Source organism: Trachurus japonicus, chromosome 5, assembly GCF_045865225.1.
Source record: "Trachurus japonicus isolate A0001 chromosome 5, Traja_1.0".
NCBI lineage: Eukaryota > Metazoa > Chordata > Actinopteri > Carangiformes > Carangidae > Trachurus > Trachurus japonicus.
The window spans coordinates 8,421,068-8,446,303 of NC_140911.1; the positions used below are offsets into that span (position 1 = coordinate 8,421,068).

At 42.1% G+C, this 25,236-nt stretch overlaps 1 protein-coding gene across 6 annotated transcripts in view; it reads left to right on the plus strand.

The window, feature by feature from the left end:
- dlgap4b (discs, large (Drosophila) homolog-associated protein 4b) overlaps positions 1-25,236 on the plus strand; it is an 89,516-nt gene that overhangs the window by 48,290 nt on the left and 15,990 nt on the right. For 2 of the 6 annotated variants that reach the window (XM_085775966.1, XM_085775964.1), the window contains 5 exons: positions 12,941-14,215; positions 15,099-15,313; positions 16,861-16,962; positions 17,758-17,908; positions 19,322-19,577. In XM_085775966.1, coding sequence (XP_085632092.1) covers positions 13,016-14,215; positions 15,099-15,313; positions 16,861-16,962; positions 17,758-17,908; positions 19,322-19,577 — 1,924 coding nt within the window. In that variant the 5' untranslated portion in view covers positions 12,941-13,015. Of the gene's footprint in view, positions 1-12,940; positions 14,216-15,098; positions 15,314-16,860; positions 16,963-17,757; positions 17,909-19,321; positions 19,578-19,969; positions 20,123-25,236 lie in introns of all 6 variants that reach the window. The other 4 variants (XM_085775967.1, XM_085775965.1, XM_085775961.1 and 1 more) reach the window with 3 other exon arrangements.

A 25,236-nucleotide genomic window follows, 5' to 3' on the forward strand; every position in this document is an offset into this window, starting at 1 on the left:
GACCTCAGTTTGAGCTTTCACAGAATAAATAAAAAGCTCACAGTTAAATGTTTTATAGTGCATCCACTTTTCAAGTCAATAAATGTTGGTAGTAAAACTTCAACCCAGTGGAGTTAACAAATGCACTGCAAAATATGTTATTTTTAAAATTTTTATGGGAAACAATATTGCTATATTTTTCCACCCATTGCTGACTGGGTGATGCTCTTATTTTGAAAAAGGACAGAGTTTCAGTCCTGGTGCTGTAATTGTGTGTGTTACAGAGGGATTGAATGCTGTTAGACTCACTAAATATCAGTCAACACAAGTTGTACAAATCCCATCCGCAGCATCATCGTGAACATGTGGATGTGCCACTAAAGGGATTTTACAAGGCTTCTTCTCCAGTCTGTCATTTAATAGAAATTTGAACCTCTGCACATGCCGCTGCACCGGATTCAGTTTAAGGATTATACCGACAAACATGACCACTTCTCACACACAATGTCAAGCCAGTGTCCTTTACACACACACACTCACACACACACATGATTCTGTCTTTGTAGTTTCTCTCAAATCTTTACCACCACATGTCTTATAGCCTATCACATATGTGTGCTCTGAGAGATATGCATTTCCATACGATTCTTGACATTCACACACATGCATACACACATGGACACATCTGCAGACCCACACATAGACACACACACACACATACACATACACATAGCCACTTTTTCTGCAGAAACAGGGGTCCTGCCAGCCGTGTTGCTGTGGTTAGGAGATAACAGGGAAGCTCCAATCACAGGTCTCCTCACAATCCTCCCCATAAGGCCCCAGATGGGAGTCTCCTGAGGGTGGAGGATGAGAGGTTGTAGCTGACATCGCCATCACAATAGGCCATGGAAGAGGTGTTAGAATTGGATCTTGAGGTTGCATTTGACTCCAAGCTTTTGTACAGTAACCAAGGAACAAAAGGTGCGCCGTCGCTTGATAACCAATTAATCATACGAGCGCCACCGTGGCCGATTAATTCACGCTTTGCTTTACTGGGTCAAAGTGAGAGACATGAACGGCATTTGCCAGAGGATAATCAGATCAATGATATAGTTTCACAGGGGGAAAGGCAAAAAAAAAAAAAGGATACGACCGCAATATTGAAACACTGATCAAAGCTGAGCTGGCTCTGTGAATGAGAATGCAAGGGAGAGGAGAGCAGGGCTGCAGAGGACAGCTGTGATTGATGCCGTACTCTCTCCGAGCTGTCTGCACACACACACGCACACACACACACACACACACAAGGAAACTGTGGCAATTTCCGTGAATCACAGAGTAGAACTTCTTTTGTCTCCTCACTCCTTCCCTCCTGTCTTGTCTCTCGCAACACACTCGTATTATAGAGTGTTCATCCTGCGCTGTTAAAAAGCCTCCCGTGAGAGCGGACAGTGAAAAGTAGGCATGGAAACACTTCACAGCCTGACTGGGACAGTGCAGAAGTGCTCTTATTACCATCCTACACACTGAATACAGACTGGGAATCACTTCTGAAGGATGCAGAATTATTTCATCACCATTTGCCGCCTGTAATTTATCACATTCAGAATGAGGCGTGAACCACCCGAATTCTCTGCCTTTTGTGGTTTATTATGACGCCTAAACAAACATACTGTAGATGAATTGTTGCTTTTCCCCCCTCAGGGATGAGGTGTACCTCTGAAAGCTGTGTATGTTTTTGATGAGTCATGCCAGAGAAAACATTAGTCAAATGGATATGTCCTAACGCACGAGGACAAACTCTCTCCCACTCACACCGTGAATAGAACATGTAAAAAATTAATTAATGTCACTGTGTGTTACTATGTCAAGGTCAACATCCTCTCTGACTCAGAAATCCTATCAGCAAAGATCCACATTACCTGCTTCAGTGCAGCCGAACGAGGTAATGAGTCCCAGTGGTGATATTCAAACCACGGTGGGAGGGAAAACCTCTTGGGAGACGGTTGATTAAGGCTACGTCCACACTGATATACTTTGATATTGAAACGGCATTTTAAAATGAAAATAATCTACATCCAGACGAGTATTTTAGCTGCGTGTCATTAATAATTTACATCCACTTTAAGGCGTCTGATAACACACATCACTTGTCCATCCATAGTCTTTAGCTTCTCTCATGCAGAATAGAGGCAATTATAGCATCATAAAACTCAGAATTTAAATGAACATCAACAGATGAGAAGGTCAGCAACGCTTGTAATTCGTGGTCCGTGTTGCGTTTATGACTGTCAGTTGAGGCTGATGCTGTTAGTTTCACCAGAAAACTGTCATGTGATATGAATGTGGCAAACCAGTGAAGGACATGATGTAGGGAGTCTAGGGACTTACCGAATACCGATTTGGCATTTTTATAATGGTCAGCATCGGCCGTGTTTTTCACTGATATGTGATAAAATACATTTATTTTAAAATGCGCTCCTTTGGCTCTGATGTCACCACAATGTCCCGCCCACTGCCCCCACTGAACCAAGATTTGTGTTTTAGCCTAGTTAGTGTTATTCTACAAAAACTTAGGGTCTTTTCATCACAGATTTTCACAGTGTACAAAAAAACAAACAAGTCTAATCCCAGTTGTTTTTCTAAATTTTGACACCAAAATTTTCAATTTTACTGCAAATGAATATCGGTTCTAAATATCACTTTCCTTGATAACTAATAATTGGTATCAGCCCTGAAAAAAACACAAAGTTCGACCCCTAATATGATGTCAGTCTTAAAACTCTTTTAGGAATAGAGTGAACGTGTCTCCGTTATTGTTTCCAAAAGTCTCAGTCTCTGTCCCTGCAGACAGGAACACAAAAGTTGAGCAGCGTTTCGAGAGGCCTCCATTTTAAGAGTCAAGTGTTAACATAGCAAATGAGATGTGTGTCAAAACTGAGACATACTTCGGTGGATGTGGCTTAGTGCTGATAATGTAGGGGAAAAAACACCTTAATCATAACAATACAGCAGACATTTATTGTCCTTGTTTACATCTATTAACACCTGTGTGGTAAATTAAAACGTTGCCAGATAATCCTTTGTTTTCGTGAGTGCTGAGAGAATATGTAAGAGCATCTTTGTCTCTGTTTTCAGCATGTGGTGCCCTCTTCAGCTGTCTGCTGTTAAAATTAGTTTTCCCATTATTCCATCTGTTCCTCTGTGTATTGAGTCAGTAACTTCTCAGCCCGTGGGGGAACGTGTCGAATTCACAAGTCCACAGGTTCTTCAACACCAGACTGAGTCATTTCACCTCCAAAGCAAAAATAAACAACAAAACACATGTTTTTTTTTCTCCATAAAATGGCAGAATGTATTTTGTTGCACTTTTTTGTGCACAGTGAAAGTGAATTGAGAGACAATAGTTGTCCTTTTCCACTACGCAGTTACAGCTCAAGTTGGCTCGATTTGACTCGACTTGAATCGAATCGACTAAACTCAATTTTGGTCATTTTCCTCAACGTGGGTGGGGTCATCATAGCATGGCTGCTACAGTCACTCTGCCTAATTCTTTTTTTTCGTTCCCCGTCGATGGACGACAGCATGGTTTGCCACACGGCAGCCATTTAACTTAGCAGTACAGAGCAGTGGTCGCTGTTGCCGGTTTTTAAACATTGCAGAAAAGGGTTGAAAGGTTTGATTCTTGTGTCAGACGACTCTTCCAGCGACAACACTCTGGCCAATCAGTGGCTTGGTCACTTGGTCGACGTCATGTTTTAGTATCGGCTCGGCTCGCTTGGAACCTCGCCTGAGGAGTTACCAAAAAAAAGTATCAGTTAACTTACCAGGTCGAGTCAAGTCGAGTAGCGCTAGTGGAAAAGGCCATAAGTAGCTGATCAAGTAAATCTGTTCCCACAAAGTGAGCTGCATTTGATCTTTAAGTTCATAATGTTGTCTGAAAACAGAAGAAGACATTTGTTAACAACTGTGGAAACAAACTGTGAGCTGAAAATAGAGACCCAATTTATTTTACCATATACAATATCAATCTCAGCTGTGATTTGGTAACAGGTTACATACATTAATTCTGGTGCTCACATCCACTACTCACAAAAAGTTAGGGATATTTGGCTTTGGATTGAAATTTCAAAATGCATTATAACCTTTAGGCTACAGGTGAATTGGCCTTATTATAACATAACATGCTGTTCTCTAACCATTCCATACTTCTACTTAAATACCCTATTCGCGATGTAATATCACTGTAGCATGAACTTTTTTACAATTTCCATAAATTTCACCCAAAAGCCGAATGAATATCCCTAATTATCTCTAAGTAGTGAATACTGCAGGTCCAACTCAATAATGAGCTGTGATCACAAACCGAATCCTTTCTGCTGCAAAAACTAATGTAATGACGCTTCCATCACTCTCAGCTGTACTTTGTGTGAAGTTCTAATTAGCAAATGTGTTGCAACCAAAACTGCTGAAGAACGACCTTTAATGAACTCCCTCGTCTGTTGTTTATCAGAAAAAAATGCTCTGCCCACATCGCTCCTCTAAAAAATCCGAGCTCTGGGTTTATAAAACTGAATATATACAGTAGTATTATGTACCATGTCTGCCTGTCCTTCTGGCTTTATGACTGTTGTCAAGACAACAGCTCATCCCCGGGCGGTTGACGGGTTGATGGGTTGACAGACGGCCATTAGGGTTATTATTGTGACGTCACGTGGGGGATTGCAAAGGCATGAAAATACAGGGGGTTGACCCACTTGGCGTCCAGAAGGGACCTCTGTCCTCTGTCCTCTGTCCCCTTGTCACATGACCAACCCCCACACGTTTCAACAGGAAGTGACTTTTCACCCTCGACTCTCACGGCAGGAAATCTCATCGCACTGCTGCTGCTGCTTCCTCTGTGTATGAGTATGTGTGTGTGTGTGTGTGTGTGTGTGTGTGTGTCAAGGCTTTGCGGATACGTTAGATTGAACTATGGCTATTGTGTGTCAGGCCAAGGGCATTTTGAAGTGGGTGAGGTTTACAGCTTATCCCCGGTGGGATTTATAGCTGTTGCCGTGGTTGTTCATAACAGGCTGTGGGTGACTGTTCACAGCTCATACACATGCAACGCTGCCTGCGACTCACGGACAACATCAGGTTGCACAGCTTCACTAAAAAAAACAAAAACATGAACGACCGGCTGAACACTGGTCTGACTCTGTAATGTAATAATGACACCTCTCAAGTGGATCTTTGCAGTCTGTGTGAGAGCATGTGTTTGGATTGTGTCTTTGCATTCAATCTTCTTAATGTTTGTGCGCGTGTGCAATGCGTTCGTACTGCACAGTATGTGCACATCTCTTTGTCTGTTTGCATTAGTCCCTTGGATTTTGCCCTGAATCTAGAGTTGGAGGCCACAGCTGTCGCACACAACCCTCTCCTCCTCCCTCTGTGCTTCCCTGTGTGTGCAGCACCCAGCAGAAGAGACACCCATCCCTCTGTCATTCCCCACTGTAGAAAACGCTCTCAAAGTAGCACGACGTCGGCCATGTCTGCCCACCTCGTCTTCAGCTTAAAATAGGGTTCGGTTTGGCTGTTTTTTTACAATTAGTAATACACTAAAATGTTTGGTCCTTCCAGATATGGCTCTAATTCATGAAGTTAGCCCTCTGCAGATTTTAATGTTTACAGTGGCCTAAATGCAAAACACCTCATGTGGGCTGCAAAATGAAGCACTGCAGCTCCTTCTTCATTCACCACATTATTGTTCAACTAATCATTGTTATGATCAATCAAAAGCATTTTTATCTTTGCTGCTTGTCCGTGTGTGAGCAGAGGATTCTGCTGAGAGAAACTGAGAGTCTATAGAAATCTGCAGAAACATAATTACTGTTGTAACTAAATGGTTTATGTTTCAACAACTCCAATTAGGCAGTGAATCAATCAATCTAATGCATCCATAATGGTTGTACTGTAAGGACAATTTGTGCTAAAAAAAAATGCCAATGCCAAAGCTGACTGTGAGGATGCAGCAGCAGCCAGAATTAGGCTAAAATCATGTGGGTATCTTTCAAAATAAAAGTCTAACTTAGCATGAAATTCCTCTCATTGTGTTGCTCTCTGCTGCAGCTCAGTAAGAAAACACGGTGGAAACAGAAAAAGTAATTTCATGCTCAAAAGACTCCAAGGTAACTGTGGAAGACGCCCATTTGATTTCACTATCTCAGATCTCTTACACTGGATGATTTACAGCCAGTCTGAAGGAGTTGAATGATTCCACAGTCAGTGTGTGTGTGTATGTAGGAGCGGGAGTATTGATAAAGCCAGGCTGAACTTATTCTTTAATGCTCTACCTTAACCTCTTCATCCAACGCCATTGTGGTGCTGTTCAGTCGTCTTCACACTTCACAGTTGCAGAATCACAAAGGAACGTCAATAAGAAGGGAGGGAGAGGAGGGTTTGTACTGATAAGTTGCTGCCACGTAGATCTGAGGTTTAGGTCAGAAGAATAAACTACATCCTGTGTGTCATCTCACAGCTTCATGATAAAACCTCAGTAGCTCTTCAGTTGATTCAAATCCACTGTTTTGGGGCTGATTTGTGATCAAACTTGACTTTGAACCTGAACCATAGTTCAACCAAACACGTCTCTGTGTTTGTTTATTGTGGATCATAGAAATTGATAATGATGCAAATGTGAAGCTGCTTTCACCTTCACTGTTTGTTTGTATGTTGGTTTTTTATGTACATTTTCACATGAAACTACTGAGTTGCTCCAGAAATACTGAAATACAGAGAATACAATGGATATCATATCCCTGATGAGTAAACGCTGTCACAAAACAGTGTCTGGAAGTTGACAACAGTTTATGTACAAACATGAGCCACAGTGTGTGACATTTCATTGACTCTCGCCTTTTAACTTCTCCCCTCCAGGCTTCTATATCTATATATATAAATATAAATCTGGTTGTTCAGAGCGTTTCTCATCATCAGAGAGACAAGAAAGACGCTTCAAGTCTTGAAAGTTACGATAATCAGGTCTACATATTCATAAATAATCTGTGCACCGTTCCAAGAAAGAGCAAAACGAGTTTTTACACTTTCTTCAGGTGTAAAACACGAGCAACACCATCAAGATCTCCAGGTGGCATGTTTAGCTTCAGCTTTGGATGGAATCACTGTTTGTTTGTTTTTTTAAATTTTGGATACAAGGCTTTTCCCTTATACTAAAAACAAAACAAAACACGACAACAACATAACATGCTCCTTTAACGTATACCAACTTCAAAACCAGAAATAGTTTTGAGGACATGGAAAGTTCCACTGGCACAATAAGCAGTGAAGTGGTGCCACTGTCTTTCACTGACTTCCTTTCTGGCTCGCAGTCTTCAGAGATGGGCTAAAATGAGTGGGTCATCTATCACAACAGAGGGGAGAGTGGTAAATTTATAGCTGTGAAAATAGGCCAGAGCACAGCACTGATGGAATAGATAGAGTGTAATTAGGGCAAGGTTAGCCGGCTGCTTCACAGACACACACACACACACTGTGCACACACACACACAGGCATGCACGCACATATATACACTATTTATTATTAATTACGTGACACACATGCATAGAAGTGTTTGTGTGTATGTGTGTGTGTGTGTGTGTGTGTGTGTGTGTGTGTGTTCGACACTCACAGGCGTTCAGTGACTGACAAATTATTCAATTACTTCTCACTTGAAGGAGCAAAGACTCATAACTAAAAAAAACAAAGCTAATAAAAAAAATCATTCCAACAGTCATAGGCAATTATTATTTTCGCAGACACACACACACACACATGCCTCACATATTCACACTCATTTACACCCTCACACCTTTTTCTGGGATAAACACATGCATCAAACACTCTGCTATCTGACACACACATCTCCTCCTCCATTATTGTCTGATCATCATCTCTCCTCTGGCTTGTTTTTTTTTTTTCACATATGCAAAAAGGAAATTAACCTCCAGTGTTTCAGTGTTTGTCCTCCTCCTCCTCCACACGGTTTTCCTCTCTTCTCCCAAACTCCCAACTTCCACTCCTTCTTTACATTTCTCCTCCTGTGTCTCCCCGGTGAACAGTTTACAACACATTTACTCATCTTCACGCCTTCTCATTCCCTTCAGATTGCTCTCATTTTCACTGCAGTCAAAGCCCACGCCTTTCTCCCCACAGCTTTTCCCTCACTTCCTTCTGTCCCTTCCTCCTCACCAGCAGTCTGCAAGCGTTCGTCTGTCTTGTTTCATGTAACACACACACACACACACAAGCCTTTAGACAGAGCACACATACACACACAGAGAACTGCCCCCCTGTCTTCCAGGGCATTGCTGTAAGCCTATGGAGCAGATGGGCTCAGGGCTGACTGACTGACTGAGCTGTGCTCTGACAAACCGCCTGTGTTGCTCAGATGAGGGGATGATGATGTCCTTTGAGCAGTTTATCATCTTTATCTGGCCACTGGCTGAACAATCTGGCCACTCACGGGTTTTTAACGCAAACAACACAGGATACTTTTTCATACAAGAAACAGAATCAGCCAGTTTTATTATTTCCAACATGGGAACACTCTGATCTGTGAATGATTTTTTTTTTTTTTACTCTGTTCGACTATTTTCATCCCTAAATCAACAGAAGTGGGAAGCAGTTAAGTTAATTAACTCAAATATTTCAGTTTTTGCCACTGGTACATTTCTATTCCAGTACATTTGAGGGAAAAGCCTCTGATAAGACTGGTTAGAGCTGCTCCTTGTCACATCATTTCATTTTCTCCACAGAAATGTACTCTAACTTCTCAAATGGTTTCGTATGAATAAATATTTACAGCCCAAACAGGTCAAATTGTCCGAAAACTATGAAAATCTGAGTTGTATACCTTTTTTCCTGCCTCATTAATCATCCAATGATTCCTTACACTTCTTTTAGGATGGGGCACAACTTCCACTTTGGGAACCACTGGATTAAAATACCGAACTTACCCATAATGCATCAGTATTAAGAATATAACAGTGAAGGGAAACGGGTGCTTTTACTTTTTTAATTAATGTACAGGCACTTTTATTTAAATGATCACTTCTGGCACCACTGCAAATCAGCATCCAGGCTGAACTGTCCTGTCATTCCCTGATTTATGAACATCATCATCAGACAAAAAAGATACTTTTTAGAGACAAAATAGTTTCAGGCATGACTTTTTTTTTCTTTTTTTTTTGCTTTCAGTCATTATTCAAACTTTATTTGACATCATCCACATGTAGCTTTTCATCACATCTCCAGTTCTCTGTCAGATTCTGTCACTGACAAACGACTCTGCTAATTCTCACTCTGAACAGCTCTTCTCATAAAACCTCCTCACTGGTCTCGATGCATGAAAAACAGCAGAGGAACCACGGATGGAGCTTGGCATGGATCACAGCGCAGCTTATACTGTAATGTGTTGACTGTGATCGCCCTCTTCTGGTCGGTGGCGTGAACTGCCCCGCTGCCCGGCTCTTATCAGAGTGAATGAGTATAAGGTCATGAATTGGACGTGAAGCCAAACGGCCCCTTTCCCCACTGGAGGAGCAGATGGCAGCTCCCCAGTGCACGAGGCGGGGAGATGCTGCCACCAGACGCTCCAAGCGGGGTGTAAAAACACACACAAGCGCAGACAAATTAACGGTGTTGTGTGTGTGCAATGTGTATTTGTGAGCACAGCACTATCAATGAGTGTTGTCCACACAGACAGAGACGCATGCACACACATTTACACACATTTTCTGACACTTAGCCATTGAACACAGGCGTCAGGAGCTTTACCTAAATTCTTTACTTTGTCTTATCTGGGGGTTAAAATGTCTCTTGACCTCTGTTACCATTACAATACAAGTGACACTGCAGGTTTTGCATTATGCATAAACACTGGCTGCTGCTGCTGCTGCCAGGCTTCATTCTCACACAGCTCCTTTTTGTCCTGTGTAATATGAACCGTATTAACCTGCAATGACTTCCAGGCATTTTGAGTCACCATGGCGTGCTCACACACCAGGCTATTATTCAGCGTTTTCACTCAGAGGGAAAAGACTGAATCTTGAATTTTTTTTTCAAGAGCGCTCTCTGTCTGCTATTGAACTTTGAAATTTTGCTAATATTTTCCAGAGTGACCAATAACTTTGATCTGAACCATTTTATAAACTTTTTTTTCCTCTTGCACCTTTATCTTATTTGTGTTTTCTCATTTTAAGTATGTACACTGACAGAACGTGGACATAAAATGCTAAAAATGCTGTAAACGTTTGACTGGCAGTGTAAAGTTTACAATCCTGTCTTCATTAATAACGCCACTATCACTGTCATTTCGAGCCGTACTGGTTGACACGTTGAGGAGGGCATGCTAAGCTTAGCTGAGTGGCGTGTCGCGGCGGGATATGAGGCAGTTAGCTAATGTGGTGTAAAAGGATTTAGAGGATTTGACCCTATCAGCGGAGATGGCACTCAGAGAGGCTCTGTTAATGACACTAAATGAGTCTGTGCCTGCAGCATGCTAATAATGGTGCCATGAAAGCCTGGCTTATAATTCATATGCAGATTTTTTTTTTGTAAATAGATGGTTGTTAGAAGTGTGTAAAAGTAAAAGGCAAAGTAACACACAACATGCGTTTCAGCACCTGCTCTGAAACTGTGAATTACAATCAGTGGCCTGGAAATGAAAAGTAATCTTGTCAGTGAGCTTCTTCTCTCACATCAGTTATTACCTGTTGAGCGCTGAACTGTAATTGTCTCACCCGCTTCCTCACTCCAGATTTTTTAGCTCTGTGAATGAAATCACAGACAATTTTTTTAGTCAAGATCTGTTTATTCTGCACAAAATATGTCTATTTGTACCCTTGAGACAGGGTGTGGCAGTTTTGTTTTCTGTTTTTTCTTTAAGTTCTTCACTCTTCATTTTTCAAAGTGGTGATGGAGCACGGGACACCTCATAGCAAACTTTCCAGTCAGGTGTTGTCGGCCTATAACCGACCTGACTTCCTCTGGATGTATTAAGATTAAATGTACCGTGCTGAGACTGAGAGTTATTAACTACTTTATTAGTTTTCTTCCCATCTGATGGAAATCCTCAGGGGCCACTAATAACAAGATATCATTCATCTTCCTTCACTCCAATCAAAACCTAATTTACTGCATGCTGTCACACACAATAGATACTATTCATCAACCGTGGGAGAGTGATTAGACAGAGAAGTGTGGCTTACGACTATATTAAATTAGAACCAGAATACTTAAAGGGCATTTTGTGAATATTATAGACATCAGCATCATGGAACCTGATTTTAAGTGTCATTCTGGTGCCGTCATCGTTCTGCTCGTCTCAAATAGCTTCCAAAACTAACAATAGATCCGAGAAATATCTCTGATAGCCAAGGCCAGCAAGAAAAAGTCCAAATTTCTGCCTGCTTTGATCCAAAAGCTGCAGAAAAAGAATCACTGATTTCAGGGGTTTCAGATAATCTGTATAGTCCCGGAGCAGAAGAGTCATTCCTTAAAGTGCATTCACTTTTTACGACACGAACAAAGATAAGGATGCAGCGTGGAAGATTGCTCGGTTTTGAATGTGACTTTCGACAATGGTATCTGCTTTATAGGGGAACGAAAAAAAGTAATCACATAGATACTAACCATTTTAGATGGCTCTCAAACCGGAACATTGAAAAATGAAAATCGCTCTTTTTGTTTAAAATGTAAGTATCTCCCTTTCTCTAAGGAAGAGAGCAGCAGACCATGGCTGACAGGAGGCTGAGATCAGATGTGTTCCCGTTGTGTTTGTTTTCCATGTTTCTTTTACATAAAAAAAGCTGTTTTTCGATGTTAACATCCCATAAATGTCTGTGTCTTCTTTGCTTTACTTTTACATAATACTCCTCATCCATTGTCATCTATGCTTTTCCGTGACAAGAAGCACCATCCCTGCAGCCTCGCCAGCCCAGGGCATTGGCACAGCTTGACTATGAGGACAAGGAGGTGTAGTTGCCAGCTCCCGCCGCCCACCACCCGCTGGTCAAATCCTCTTTGCTGGTTTCACTATGACAGTCTGCCCACCATCCTTGGCTTGCCATGCAAAGATAGGACAGGAGCTGAGTGGCCAGTGCCAGGGATACCCACTGGAGGTGGGAATAGGAGAGAGGAGGAAGAGTGGAGGAAGAGAGAGAAAGAGAAACAGATGGAATAATGGGCAGAGACAGAGACAGAGTGCTACAAGCTGAAAAGAAAGGGCTCTCCCAGAAATTTGGCTCTTTTGTATCGCAGCAGCTAACCTGTAGGATGTGCAGAGAGGAAAGCCGAGGCAGCAGGTACATGTTAAGATGTTTTTTTTACTATAAACATTTCTCATTAGTTGGTTTTGAAAGTTCAAATAATTCAAGGCAACAACACAAAGTTTAATTGGATGCCGCTATAATAGAAATGTTTGGGCGATGATTAATTCTTTGACTTCTAATCTCCATTTTCTGAATATGTTTAGACAGAAAAGGAGGAGATGCCTGTTCACTGGCAGCTGTAAAACCCCACATAGCTGTGGAGGTGTCTGGAGTTGCTGATGACTGCCGGCAATTGTTCTCTTTACCCATAATGGATGTCCTGACCCACTGGCTACAGCTTGTCTTTATTCCACAAGTTGTTTTTCTATCCATTTCCAGCGTTTTAACACAGATGTTCGCTGTGGGAGGCGGTGGAAAGCTGGCTCATTCACTGCACAGTATTTCCCTCTCAGCCCTATACAGTGAGCCTGTTTGTTGTGTGGTTTGGCACATAAGTGGGTGTTTTTGTGTGGCTGTGCTGATGGGTGCTGTTGAGATTGAATATTTGCATCTGTGTGTTTTTATACTGTACATTTACCACATCTTAATCCTGCCTCCTTTTTTTTTGTGTCGTGTCTTTCTCTTCTGTTTGTCTGTCTCTGCTTTGTAGGAGTCACCCTCGAGGTCATCAGTCTACTCTACTCGGCCTGGAGGTCTTCTAGAGGGTCGGGGCCTCCTCGCCATCATGAAGGGGTTGGGGACCAACCGTAACCGACACCTGTCCGACTCCTGTGATCCTTCCTCGGGCCATCCAGAGGCCCTCTACCCTCAGAAGACCAGCACCTTGCCCCGCAGCCCTTACCTGCTGAGCCCGACGATGGACCACTACGGCACCATGGACCCCCACCTCTACCCTTCAGCCAACCCCGGCTCCTTCCCACCAGACTGCATGCTGCCCCTCAACAACCAGCTGTCCAACAGCAGCACCTTCCCCAGGATTCACTACAACTCCTACGACCAGTCTGACTTCTCCCCGCCCGGAGACAGCATTGGGGGAATAAGTACGGGGACCATGGGGACGTCCATGTCCATGGGCATGGGAACGAGCATAGGCATGGCAGGGCTGAGCGGACGAACACCTATGATAACGAGCGGCTCGGCGACTATATCACACCACATGACCAAGAACCAGGCGCCGGCCAGTCTGCTGGAGTTTGAGAAGCAGCTGCCTGGAGGCCACGACGGATTCAGCACGTTGCAATACCATCGAACGTCTGCTGTCGCTGCGGCCAAGCAGCGCACGGACAGCCCCGGTCGCATTCGGTACATGCTGCACTCTGTACAGAAGCTGTTTGCAAAGTCCCAGTCGCTGGAAAGCCACAACATGAAAGGAAATGTCAACGGTCGCTCCACTGGCAGCGGTGGAGGCTCCTCTGGCACCGAGGACAGTGGGAAGCAGAACCGTCGAGCCAAAAGCAAAGATCGGGGTACAAAATCAGAAGCGACCGCCAAGAGACGGCCACGCTCCAACATGTCAGGTTACTGGAGCTCGGACGATTTGGACAGCAGCGATCTGAGCAGCTACCACAACACTATGGCCATGATGACTCTGGGGCGTCCAACCGGCCACGAGAGCCAGGGAGGGCAGAGCAGATACATCCACAGCGGCTACAACACCATCAGCTCCTCCAAAAGCAGCAGTGACATGAAGTTTCAGGCACTTCCCGGGCCTGGAGGAGGAGGAGGAGGTGTCGGACTAGGCGGAACAGTAGATATGGTAATGAATGATAATGATTATATGAAGGGAGGGTCCTGGTCCACGTTAACCATGGGCCAGCCGAGACAGGTGATCCAGAAGGGCTCAGCGACTCTGGACAGGTCCATGCTCAAGTCCAAATCCTGCCAACAGGAACTAACCTGCAACTACCTGCAGGTTGGACGCAGGGTGAGTTTTTTATTTGAATTTGAATTTGAATTTATTAAAGGATAGCCCCTTGAGATGTAGCATCTCATTTTCAAGGGGGTCCCTAGACAGACATATAGAACACATGACAACAATACACTACATTACATTATAGACATACTGTACATAACATAAGACAAATACAGACAAAAACAGACATCTTGCTCACACACTCCCACACACCACCCCTACCCACATAAGTCTAACATACAGAATAGAGATATTGAATAACAAGAGATACTGAATAATATGGATCAATGATGTGAACATTAAAAAAACATAGTAAGAATAACAAAAATGGAAAAAGAAAGAATAAAAATAAATAAATAAATGAATTAATTAGAAACAAGAAACACTGTATTGACTTTATGGTGTTTGAAGTTGTTTATTTTTCGTAGGATAAGCCCCTTGAGTTGTCACAACTGATTTACGAGGGGGTCCTACAGTACACACATAACATCAAGACATAACAGAACTAAGCACGACACAATAAAAGGAAACAAGACACAGTACAATACAATACAGACAATAAAATAAAAAGACAAGACAGACATACAAGAGTCACTTAGACAAATTGCAACCAAAGTTTGTACAAATGTTAGATGGGATATGGTGACAGTCAATTAAAGCATGAGCAAGATGTTTCAAGATAGGAGGATAGGACTTGATTAAAACAGCTTAGTGATTGAGAGGTAAATGGTTCCAGTCATTTGGCCCTTTGAACATAAATGCTTTTCTACTTATTAATTTACTATTGTGAGGAATTGAAAAATAGGGATGAGTAGATTGCCTGGTTTGATAGTTGGATGATAGTTTATTATTCAACAGCTGAAGACTAATTTTAGCCACTTCGTCCTGCCTGTAGGGTGATTGGAGTAGCACATTAGGCCGAAGCGGGGGTGCCAATGAAATTCCATGTCGGCGGATGCGCAGCGGTAGCTACGTGAAGGCCATGGGAGACATGGAAGACAGCGACGACTCGGAGGGAAGCCCCAAACCCTCTCCTAAAACTGCTGCTCGCCGCCAGAGCTACCTCAGGGCCACGCAGCAGTCTCTGAGCGACCAGCTACCCCCACGCAAGTAAGCACATGACCTTTCAGCGGCCATCAAAAGAAGACGAATAAATAAACAAACAAACCACCCTTTCCTGAAGCGAAGAGGAAGGAAAGCACCATGCTAAGCTGCACTCACGCCAGTATGCAGGAAAATATATAGAACATGGACACGCACACACAGACAGAGCCCAAGCGGTGTCAGACTGACTACCACACCTCAGCTGTGATTTATCTCTCGGTCTCACAAAGTGTCAGTCTGGCTATGAGGTTGTAGACATCATTAGTGAAGGTTACACAAAATGACACAGAGTTTCCTTCGCACTCAGCCAGTAAATCACCACAAATGGGTTTCCTCTGCACGAGTGACTGGCACTGAGCCTCACTATACAGGCAATCTACATTACTGTACATACCTGAGTCAGCTGTGTCTTTTTTTTAAATAAAATTAGAAACAGATTCACAGTATTTTATTTGTGTCTAATGTTTAAGAAAGACAAGTCTGGCATGTTTTGCAATAGCTACCCAGATTTCATTACTCAAAGTGTTTGGCACATTTACAGAGAGACATTCATAATGGTCTAAAATGATTGTGGCCGCGAAGTTTCGGCAGCGGTTACATCTGCTTTCTGAGAGTAATAAGTGATAATAATAGTTCCTGAAATCGGCTCCAGTGGTCTACTATTTATTTATTTATTTATTTATTTACTTTTTACAATTCAAGGTCATCCTTTTATTGCTCTCATAAGAAACGGTACGATCACCATGTGTGTAGGATTTATCAGCACACATGTAATTAACATTATGTTCAGTTGAAGTAGTTCAACTGAACTGAACTGATTGACTGAATAAAGGGACAACAAAGCAGCTTTCGTTTTCGTTGTCAGGATTGCTCTCCAGTTTGAAGGTTACAGTGTCGAAAATGCCACAGCCCTCTTGACTCCATTCAACCGAAACAACACTGCAAAAACTCAAAATCTTTCCAAGAATATTTGTCATATTTCTTGTCAAAATTTCTCATTTCTAGTCAAACTAATCATAATCAATAAGACTCATCACCTAAAAATGTACTTGTTTTTAGATAATTTCACTTGTTTCAAACAAATCTTCACTTGAAATAAGTAGAAAAATCTTCCAGTGAAAGCAAGTTTTTTGTGCTTGTAGTAAGAAAAACAAAACCTGCCCCACTATCAGATTTTTCTACTTATTTCGAGTAAAAATATGCTTGAAAGAAGTAAAAAGTGTCAAAAACAAGCTACTTTTTATGTGATTTTACGAGATTTGTTTTGACTAGAAATGACATTTTGACGAGAAATAAGACAAATATTCTTGGTAAGATTTTGAGTTTTTGCAGTGAAGGACAGGATCTGGAGAAAGAAACACACCCACAGACCTACCCGCCTCATACACCTTCACACGAATAAAAGATTTCACATCACTTTAAAGTCTGTGTTTAGAAATGTGAGGATTTGACTCTTCCCTAAAGCGTGTTTGAATGACTAACCGTACTCCCCCCCCTGCTAATCCCCCCGACCTATCCAACCCCACTCTCTCCACCTTGGTTGGTGTGAGCAGCAGAACCCTGGATTACACCTTGTTGCAGGGGGAGCTGGATGCCCTGTGGTCTCCGCTCCACAGTGTGTCTTCTCTGCACCAGCTGGGCAGGTCAATGAGCAGGTCAGTGATAGGTCTGTAAGCCACGTCTCAGGGGCGCGGTGCAAATACACTTATGTCTGATTGGATGGTATATCATCATCATTGACTTTGCACTGCCCCCCTCAGATGTACGTTAAGTCAGAGGCACTGCCAAATGCCAAACTCATGCTCTGCTGCCAACGACTGCCAATCTCCCTTAAGCTTGTAAATGCCATCTGCCCAGTGCTTTTAGGTGGAAAGAAGCTGAGTCTGACACTATTCAAACGGGGGAATGGGGGGGGCATCTTTGTGCATAGACCATGGCATGACAGTTTACTGTCATGTTACAATCACTGTGTGCCAACAAAGAATATGTACCAACACGACTTGAGCGCTGCTGTTCAATTAAACCTACACCTGTTCTTTGGCTTTGGCACCATGATAGATCAGAGAGCTCTGTACATGCGTCGCCTCACATCACTGGCTTTGCATGCTCAGGTGCTACAACAATGGATGGTAACAATTAGATGAAATTGTAATTCAGGCTGGACTCGGATTCATTACGGCTCATGAAAGTGGAAGTGAAAGGGATGACTTGAATAACAACTTTATCCTCCTTCGATCTCTCTTTCAATTCCAGATTTTGCTGATGTTAGTTTTCTCCCCCCGATCCATGTTTCCCTTCTGCCTCTCCGTCATAACACATTAGCATCAACTGTTTCTCAGAATGCGTCCTCATGCACTCCTGACATTGCTTTTTAATTTTCCTCTCGATGTCTTGTATCTTTAACACGTCTCCTTTATCTTGTCTCTCCTCTCATCTTACTCCTTCACCAGCTGTCTTCCATCTCTCAGAGAGCTCTCCAATAACCGCAGCCTGGACAACCTTGACTGCATCGAGGGAACCGGTTCGTCTTTGCCACGCTGGGATGATGATGACTTCAGCCAGGCCTGCAGCACCTTGGGCAGACGCAGCTGCCTGGGACAGGTCAGTGCTGCTCTGCAAACTATCAGCAGAGGCCGAGGACTGTTTTTCTCCGTCGGTTTGTTTCTCTCTTTCTCTCATTAGCGTAGCAGATATTTTCCTAATGAGTTACGAGTACATTTGTACTCATAATGTTCATCATTTACATCACTTAGCTCTGAGCAAACTCCCCTCTTTCAAATAACCAGTCATTTTCAAAGGACCCTTTGTCTGCCTTGAGCTACAATCATTTCTGATGTATAATTAGCATTTTCCCAGATACAGCCCGACAGAATGACAGTAATAAAATGAGCCTCCGCTGAACAAAGCATCCATATTTTCCAACTGTATCTCATATTAATGTCATGAACCTAAAAGCCAAATGAGTGACAGTGGTAGCTTTAAGTCTACTTCATCTACTTACATAAGAGCTATTAGCCTCCCACTGACAAGGTCACTGAGATGATGAACAGCTGTAAAAAGTGCCTCTGATCTTTTTCAATGAACTAGTCAAATGAGGCAGTCCGGGCTATTAGTACCGGATTTGCTCCCAATCTCTGACAGGTCACTGCTTTACAACAAATGTGGCCAGCACATGAATGTATTGCTATAATTTGCATGCACAGCTGCAGCATACGAAACAAATTTAATATTCATTAAAACTTGAACTGGTTGAGGTCAAGTTGTGTGATTTTGAACTTTTTGAAACAAAATTGATTTGAAGAGGGAAAAGTGAAAATCACTCACAGCCAAAAACTTTAACATGTCTCTGAAATGTGCATCGCTGTAACCGCCAGATGTTCTGCTTTGTTCTGCTTCATTTTCCATTTTTTTGCTGAGTCTCTTGTACTTACCCTCTTATATCCTTCTGTTACCAGTCATTAACCCATCAAAATACCTCACTTCTGTTTTTCTTTCACACATTTTTGACTTGCTGAGGCTGTTTTCTGTCAGCCTACAGAATGTGAAACCCATCATCTGCAAAACTGGCTCTTCCTCTTCAAAGGAAGTCGAGGAAATGCTTCACTCTTTATGAGCATGTAGTTGCTGTATGAAAAAAAAAGGACTCAAAACTTCAGTCAGACATCAGTCAAAGTGATGCCTCTTGCCTTGGCATTTCTTTCATTTTCTGCACCTTCACAGGCCTTATTGGGTAGATCATGGAAGAAATGTCAAAAAATGAAAATGCATTTGACAGATGAAATGACAACTCCTCCAGAGTCCCAGCCTTAGGGGAGTTATAGGAGCAACAGTGGTTTCGCTGGGCTAAGCTCTGCTCTTTCCACTTCTTAGTGTAGTTTTCACACAACTTTTACTATTACTACTTTTTGTTCCATTGTACTGTATCCCATCAAATTTGTCTCACGGGTGAGAAGAGCGTCCTTAAATAACTTTCCACACACACGCTGCCATGTCTTTGTCCTGTCCTCTCTGCAGCTACGGGACCTGGAAATGAGTCATCACTATGAGGACCGCAGCTCCGAGTCCACGTACAGAGATTCCCGCTCCCATTCTCAGGACAACCCAGAGCCTCCAGACTTGCCCATGCCAACATGCTTCCGATCCCGCAGCCACAGCTACCTGAGAGCCATCCAAGCTGGGTGTTCCCAAGATGACGACACGGCATCCATGGACTCAGGCTGCTCTCCGCCTCCAATCGACACCAGTGTTCGCACATACAGCACCAGTACTGGTGAGTCACTGGCTGAAAAACAGATGATACATGTGTCAGCTAATGAATTTGTTTGCCTCCTAAAAAGGAAAAATAGAAACGTTCAAACATGATGCATGGTTTTGTGCAGCTGAGATCATCCTGATGCTTTTTTCTATAATATAATCATATTGTTTATGTAGGTTACATTTGTTTTGCTTATTTTTGAATTTGGTTATTAAACCTGGGTCTTTTTTTGTGAGGGTGTGATCACTTTTTAGACCCATGGGCCAAATTCTTGATTTTATTTGTATTTTCTATTAACATTACTTTGAATACTCTTCGTAGCCTTGATCCTGGGTGGGATGCTAGTCCCCCAACATGCACACACCTGCATTTTTTAGCTCAAATGCAGCCTCTTTTGCCCATGCTAGACGACCTTTCTGCCCAATGGAAGACTTGGAGAGAACAGTTTGGCTCTTACCTGAGAGCCACGGGCTTGGACAAAGCCCCAAAGGAGAAACAACTTGCAATTTTTCTACAGCGTTTGGGAAAAGACAGACCAGGCTTCCATCCCTCACACACAGGTAACAATTTGCAAAAAACCAGCTACTCTATATCCTAAAAGAAAAAAAGAAAGTCAATCAATTCACCCATTCTTGGACTACAAATGAATGAAATGAGTCTCAACACTACAGCTAAACCAAATGGGAGTGTGTTGGCCAGTGATGTGCACACGGCTGCCCTGTCAGTTGTTGGACAGCCATTCATGCGAGGAACGCTGGCTCATGCTGCTGCTGCTGCTGCTGCTCCATGTGGAAGCATCACTGTGGAGCTTTGTTTATATGAGTTATTACAGGACATGACAATAGCAATACAAGTACCCACTGGACAATTAGCTTATAATCTCAATGCTGAATTTGCATTAGCAAGGGAATTGTGGGTGTTTGTGGTGACACATATTAGGTTAAAAGAAGCTTTGGGCTGTTTTCCAGAGTTCAGTGGATTTACTGGAAGTGCATATGCTGGGTTATTATTACTGAGCATCCACAACGTGGCGCTCTTCACCACAGTCTTCTAAATACATTTTAGAGAATATGCTGCCTTCACGTTTGTGGAAATTTTCCAGTTTTTAAATATTTGGGTTATGGTAATGGCTTAGCTTTGTGGGGAATTAAGATAGATGACGAGAACTGATCAAAGCAGGAAGGCCGAAGCTTTTACGTTTTGTCAAACCAAGAAATCTTCATGTCACTAGATTGCTTTTATGCATTTATTTAGTGCTGCTGTACAGTTTACTGGCGCAGTTCGGTGTTTCAATGGCCCCTACCTGAAATACTTATGATAATGAATTGCTTTTCAAGTCGGATATCATTAGCATTGAGCGATTCTACTCCAGTATCCCTGCGGTTGCAGCCGTCTGCAGGTTAGATTTAGATTATCCGAGGCGCTGTTGAACGCACCAGTAGCCGCCACCACGCCTCCCTCGGGCTCAGAGAAACGCTCCAAACAAAAGGCACCGAAACCCGGCGACTCTTCCCCACACAGCTGTGACAGGGACAGAGGTGAAGCAGCGTCCGCCCGGCTGCCCTGAAAATATTCAAGTTTGAGCTCAAGACACGTCCGTATTTTTGTTTTATTTTTTATTTTTTTGCCAGTGTCTTGACAGCCCGGTAAGATTTTTTAAACTAATTTATTTTATCTGTTTATTTTTGAGTGCACAGCGCGAACTTCAGTGTAACTGTGCAGAGTTTGTTTCCCGTTATTTACGTCCGTTTACCGCTTCATCTAGGCTACTCTTTTGACATATGGTAGGACTAACCTGAGCAGGTGCTGTAGGGGCCATTTACCATTACTTTCAGACGCGTCCAGTTTAGTTGCATCAATAGGTTACAGTGGCATGCAAAAGTTTGGGCACCCCTGGTCAAGATTTCTGTAAATGTGAACAGTTAAGCAAGTGAAAGATGAATGATCTCCAAAAGTTACAGACGACACATTCCCTTTATATTTTAAACAATATAATTGTTTGTTTGCTTTTTAAATGTTCATCTTTTACATTTTCAATTTGACAGAAAAGGAAAGGGGCCCAAAGCAAAGGTCTCCTGTGGGTTTCCCATTCTTTTGCAGAGTGCCACTTTGTTTCCCTTTTTCACTCTAAAATTGTAGAAAACAAAAAAATAATACACTGTATTGCTTAATATATTGCAAAAGGGTGTTTCATGTTTAACTTTTTCACATTGACAGAAATTTTGTGTGCCCAAACTTCTGCATGCCACTGTATATTTTTCAGCTTCTCTCCCATCCCCTTTGCCTCTGGCTAAAGAACAACGTTATCTGTCAGTACTACTTCAGTTTGCACATTTGTTGCTCAGTCGTAGCTAAATTGAGAGAAATTGGGGAAATCAGGTTAAGGTGGTTAAGAAAGAACTAAAACACTGTTTAGGAGAGTCACACATTCTCAGGCATCAGTTTGGTGTCTCCAGGTTTTATTGGGAGATTAAATATCCATGGAAGGTAATTTCTGCCAATGTGGAGAAAAAAGTAGGTTGTTCAAAATGAGAAAATACTCTCAACATAATGACTGATATAAATATTTTGAGATAGTTTCACTTTATCTTGAGTTACCCAGTCATTTTTTAAACTTAAAATAACGAGAAACTATGATATTATAGATAGTTTCTCTGTATTTTGAGTCACGCAGTAATTATTTTTGAGTTACTCAGTCTCTTTTTTGGTTATTAACTCAAAATAATGAAAAACTAAGTCATTATCTTGAGATATTTTCTCATTATATTGATTTACCACCAGGATCATTTTTCAGTCATATTGGAGGAAATGGGCTTTGATAAGTATCTGATGTGTCAGTTTCTACTCTTTTTTTTCCCCCCACAAACTGCCTAAACTCCACAACTCAGATGTTAAATGCTTCCAGTGATGCTGTTTTAAGTTCTCTTGACTACATTAATTATTGAGCGTTACCCACCCATGTACTCTGTACAAAGTGCTCTGTCATCATCTTTCATGGCTGTGATGCTCCAGCTGTGGAAGTCAGGATGAAAAAAGGGGAGAGGAGGTGTTAAACTGTATGTGAACAAGTTAAATCTACTTGTGTGAATGACCATTTAGCAGCCTGCAGTTGAATTTGTTGTGTGTATTCATAAAAACTGCTTCTTTTTGGGTGCTGAAATGGAAAATTGGCCTTCACGGCAGATTATTTGAGGGCTGCCCCACTTTTGTCCCACATGTAGGCCTGTCTATTGCAACATGGATTAAACCCCATTTTAAGGTCACATTTAAAAGGCTGTGCAGTTTTTGCAGCAGCGCTCTTGTTGCACACATTCAATGTGATAATTAATTGAGATAATGGTTCTGGTGACAAGGGAGTGGTAATGTTTCCGGCAAGGTTGTCTTTGTCTTTTGGCTGTTATTGGATTAAACAATACAGATGGGTCAACTGGCAGGCAGCAGACAACTTGGCAAACAATGCAAAACTGTTAAATAGAGCATCACAATCCATCTTTTGTCTTTCGCTGTTTGTGCTTTTTGTCCAGCTCCAACTGGCCACAGCACAGCACCAGTTCAGTAAATGAGCTTAAAAAACTAATATTGTTACCAGTCAAAGAGTTGGACAGGCTTTGTAACGTTAGAGGAGCAGGACAAAAAACTGTCATCTTCATTGTTTTATCTGTCCCGCGGCTGTTTTGACTGTTTGACCACACTAACCACTGCATTTTCCCCCACATAAAGCAAGATGGGATGCAGATTGAAACAGGTTTCAGCAGTGATATGATTAATTCTGTAATGTGCTGATTTAATTCAAGTAAAATAAACATTTGACCCAGTTGCACCGTCTGGAATTTGGCTAATCTGATGTTGTACAGATCTTATTATAGATGCAACTGTATCCTGCATTCATATCTTTCCCACGTGTCTTTTTTTTTTTATCAGTGTGGTTGTTCTCACTTGGCCACTACAGTATATGACATTCCCACCAAAGTAACTGAATTTGCTAACATATAAATTCCAAAATAAACATGTAAATATGTTTTTAAACTGATTTTAGGGATCTAAAAAGATGTGTGCGAGCGGTGGTGATGTCATTGTGGGAACTGTGGTTGGTAAATCTCTCCGCTGTCTCCCCACGGTAAACAGCAAAATGCTACTATCTTGGATGAGACCACTGTGTGGGTTCCAGCACATTAAAGCTGCCTAGGGTTTCCAATTTCCATGTCTTTTTCTTTCAGTTTGTGAATGTGCAGCCAAGATCTAATCTGGTTGTGTATGCATTATGCATCTAGTGCTGAGATGGTTCGGGACAGTTTGAAAAACAGTGAAGAGAGAGCGGTCGTTGGCTTGTTGGAAGCTGTGTTGTGCTGACGCAGCCTCTTGCAGCTAATTGTTTTCTAGCCTTGAAAATCACATCTTGAACCGGGGCCTTGCAGTGGACAACAACACCACTGTCCAGATGGCATGAAAACAGCAGTGCTCACAGTGCCCACTCCAGATTCCACTTAAGCATTTCTGGCACAAAGCATCTGCTTGTTTCTCTTGTTAAATTGCCTTCTGTACAGCAACTAATGTGCTCTTCTGAACAGCTCCTGTATACAGATTCAGCTTCATTAAAAAGCAGCAGTACTTGGCTTTATCTCCTTTTGAGGTGAGTGTATGAGTTTAGAAAAAAAAGGCTTTGTCTGGTACTATTGTTGGTGACTGGTCTACATTAAAGGTTGTGTTTTATGCTTGCACAGCTGAGCATGTTTGGATTCCAGGAGTTCTGTATCGTAAGCAAACACAGGAAGCCATCTGAATAAGGGCATGTGCCACTCTTGATCCATCTATCTGTGGGAAGTTTTTGCCATGGGCATAAGCTACATTCTTTTTCTCAGGCTGTAATCTATTTGCCACACCATAAAATGATTTTTTACAGCCTTCATCATTTTGGTCGTTATTCAATCACCAGTTTCTCAGCTGAGATCAGTGATGTCAGGTTGAAACCTGTCTGATGGCACTTAGGTTGCAGTCTGTCAGCGCCCTTTGCTGTTAAGCTGTGTTTTATAGAACAACTGTCTGATGATATTTCATGAGCTGATAATCATTTTTAACATAACCATGTATCATATGCAGTTTTGTTTTGTTAAGGATTCCTTACATTTAGTGATGTAGTCGCAGGATATTTGACATTTTACCAGAATTTCAACATGCTCACAATGAAAAGTCACAGAGATGCATTTGACATCACTCTCAGTATGACAGCGTCCACAGAAACTGATTTCAGATTGTGTTGAATCAATAAAACAATCATGCTGAAAACTGTTTACTTCAGCTCTGTTGGCAAATAGCTGTGGAAATCCTGCATGTTCTAACCAAATTTATGTAAAATATTATCTGCTTCAGCCTCTTTTCGATCCATCTTTTATCGTACGGTAATTTTCAACTTGGAAATTCCCAACATCTGATGTGAAATGAACTAAGCATAATAGCTGTACATCAAAATAGTACTGTAGAAAAAGGGCTTTTTTATTTGATGATGGCTGTATTTGGAAAGTCATTGGACTCACAAATTATCCTGAATATGCATCAAACCACAGTGCAGTCCATCCAACATTTGAAAGACTAGAGACTAGAGATAGAGTTTAGCAGTTTAGACCATAGCAATGAATCGACCAAACAGACCAGCACAGACCATCATGCCTACAGATGT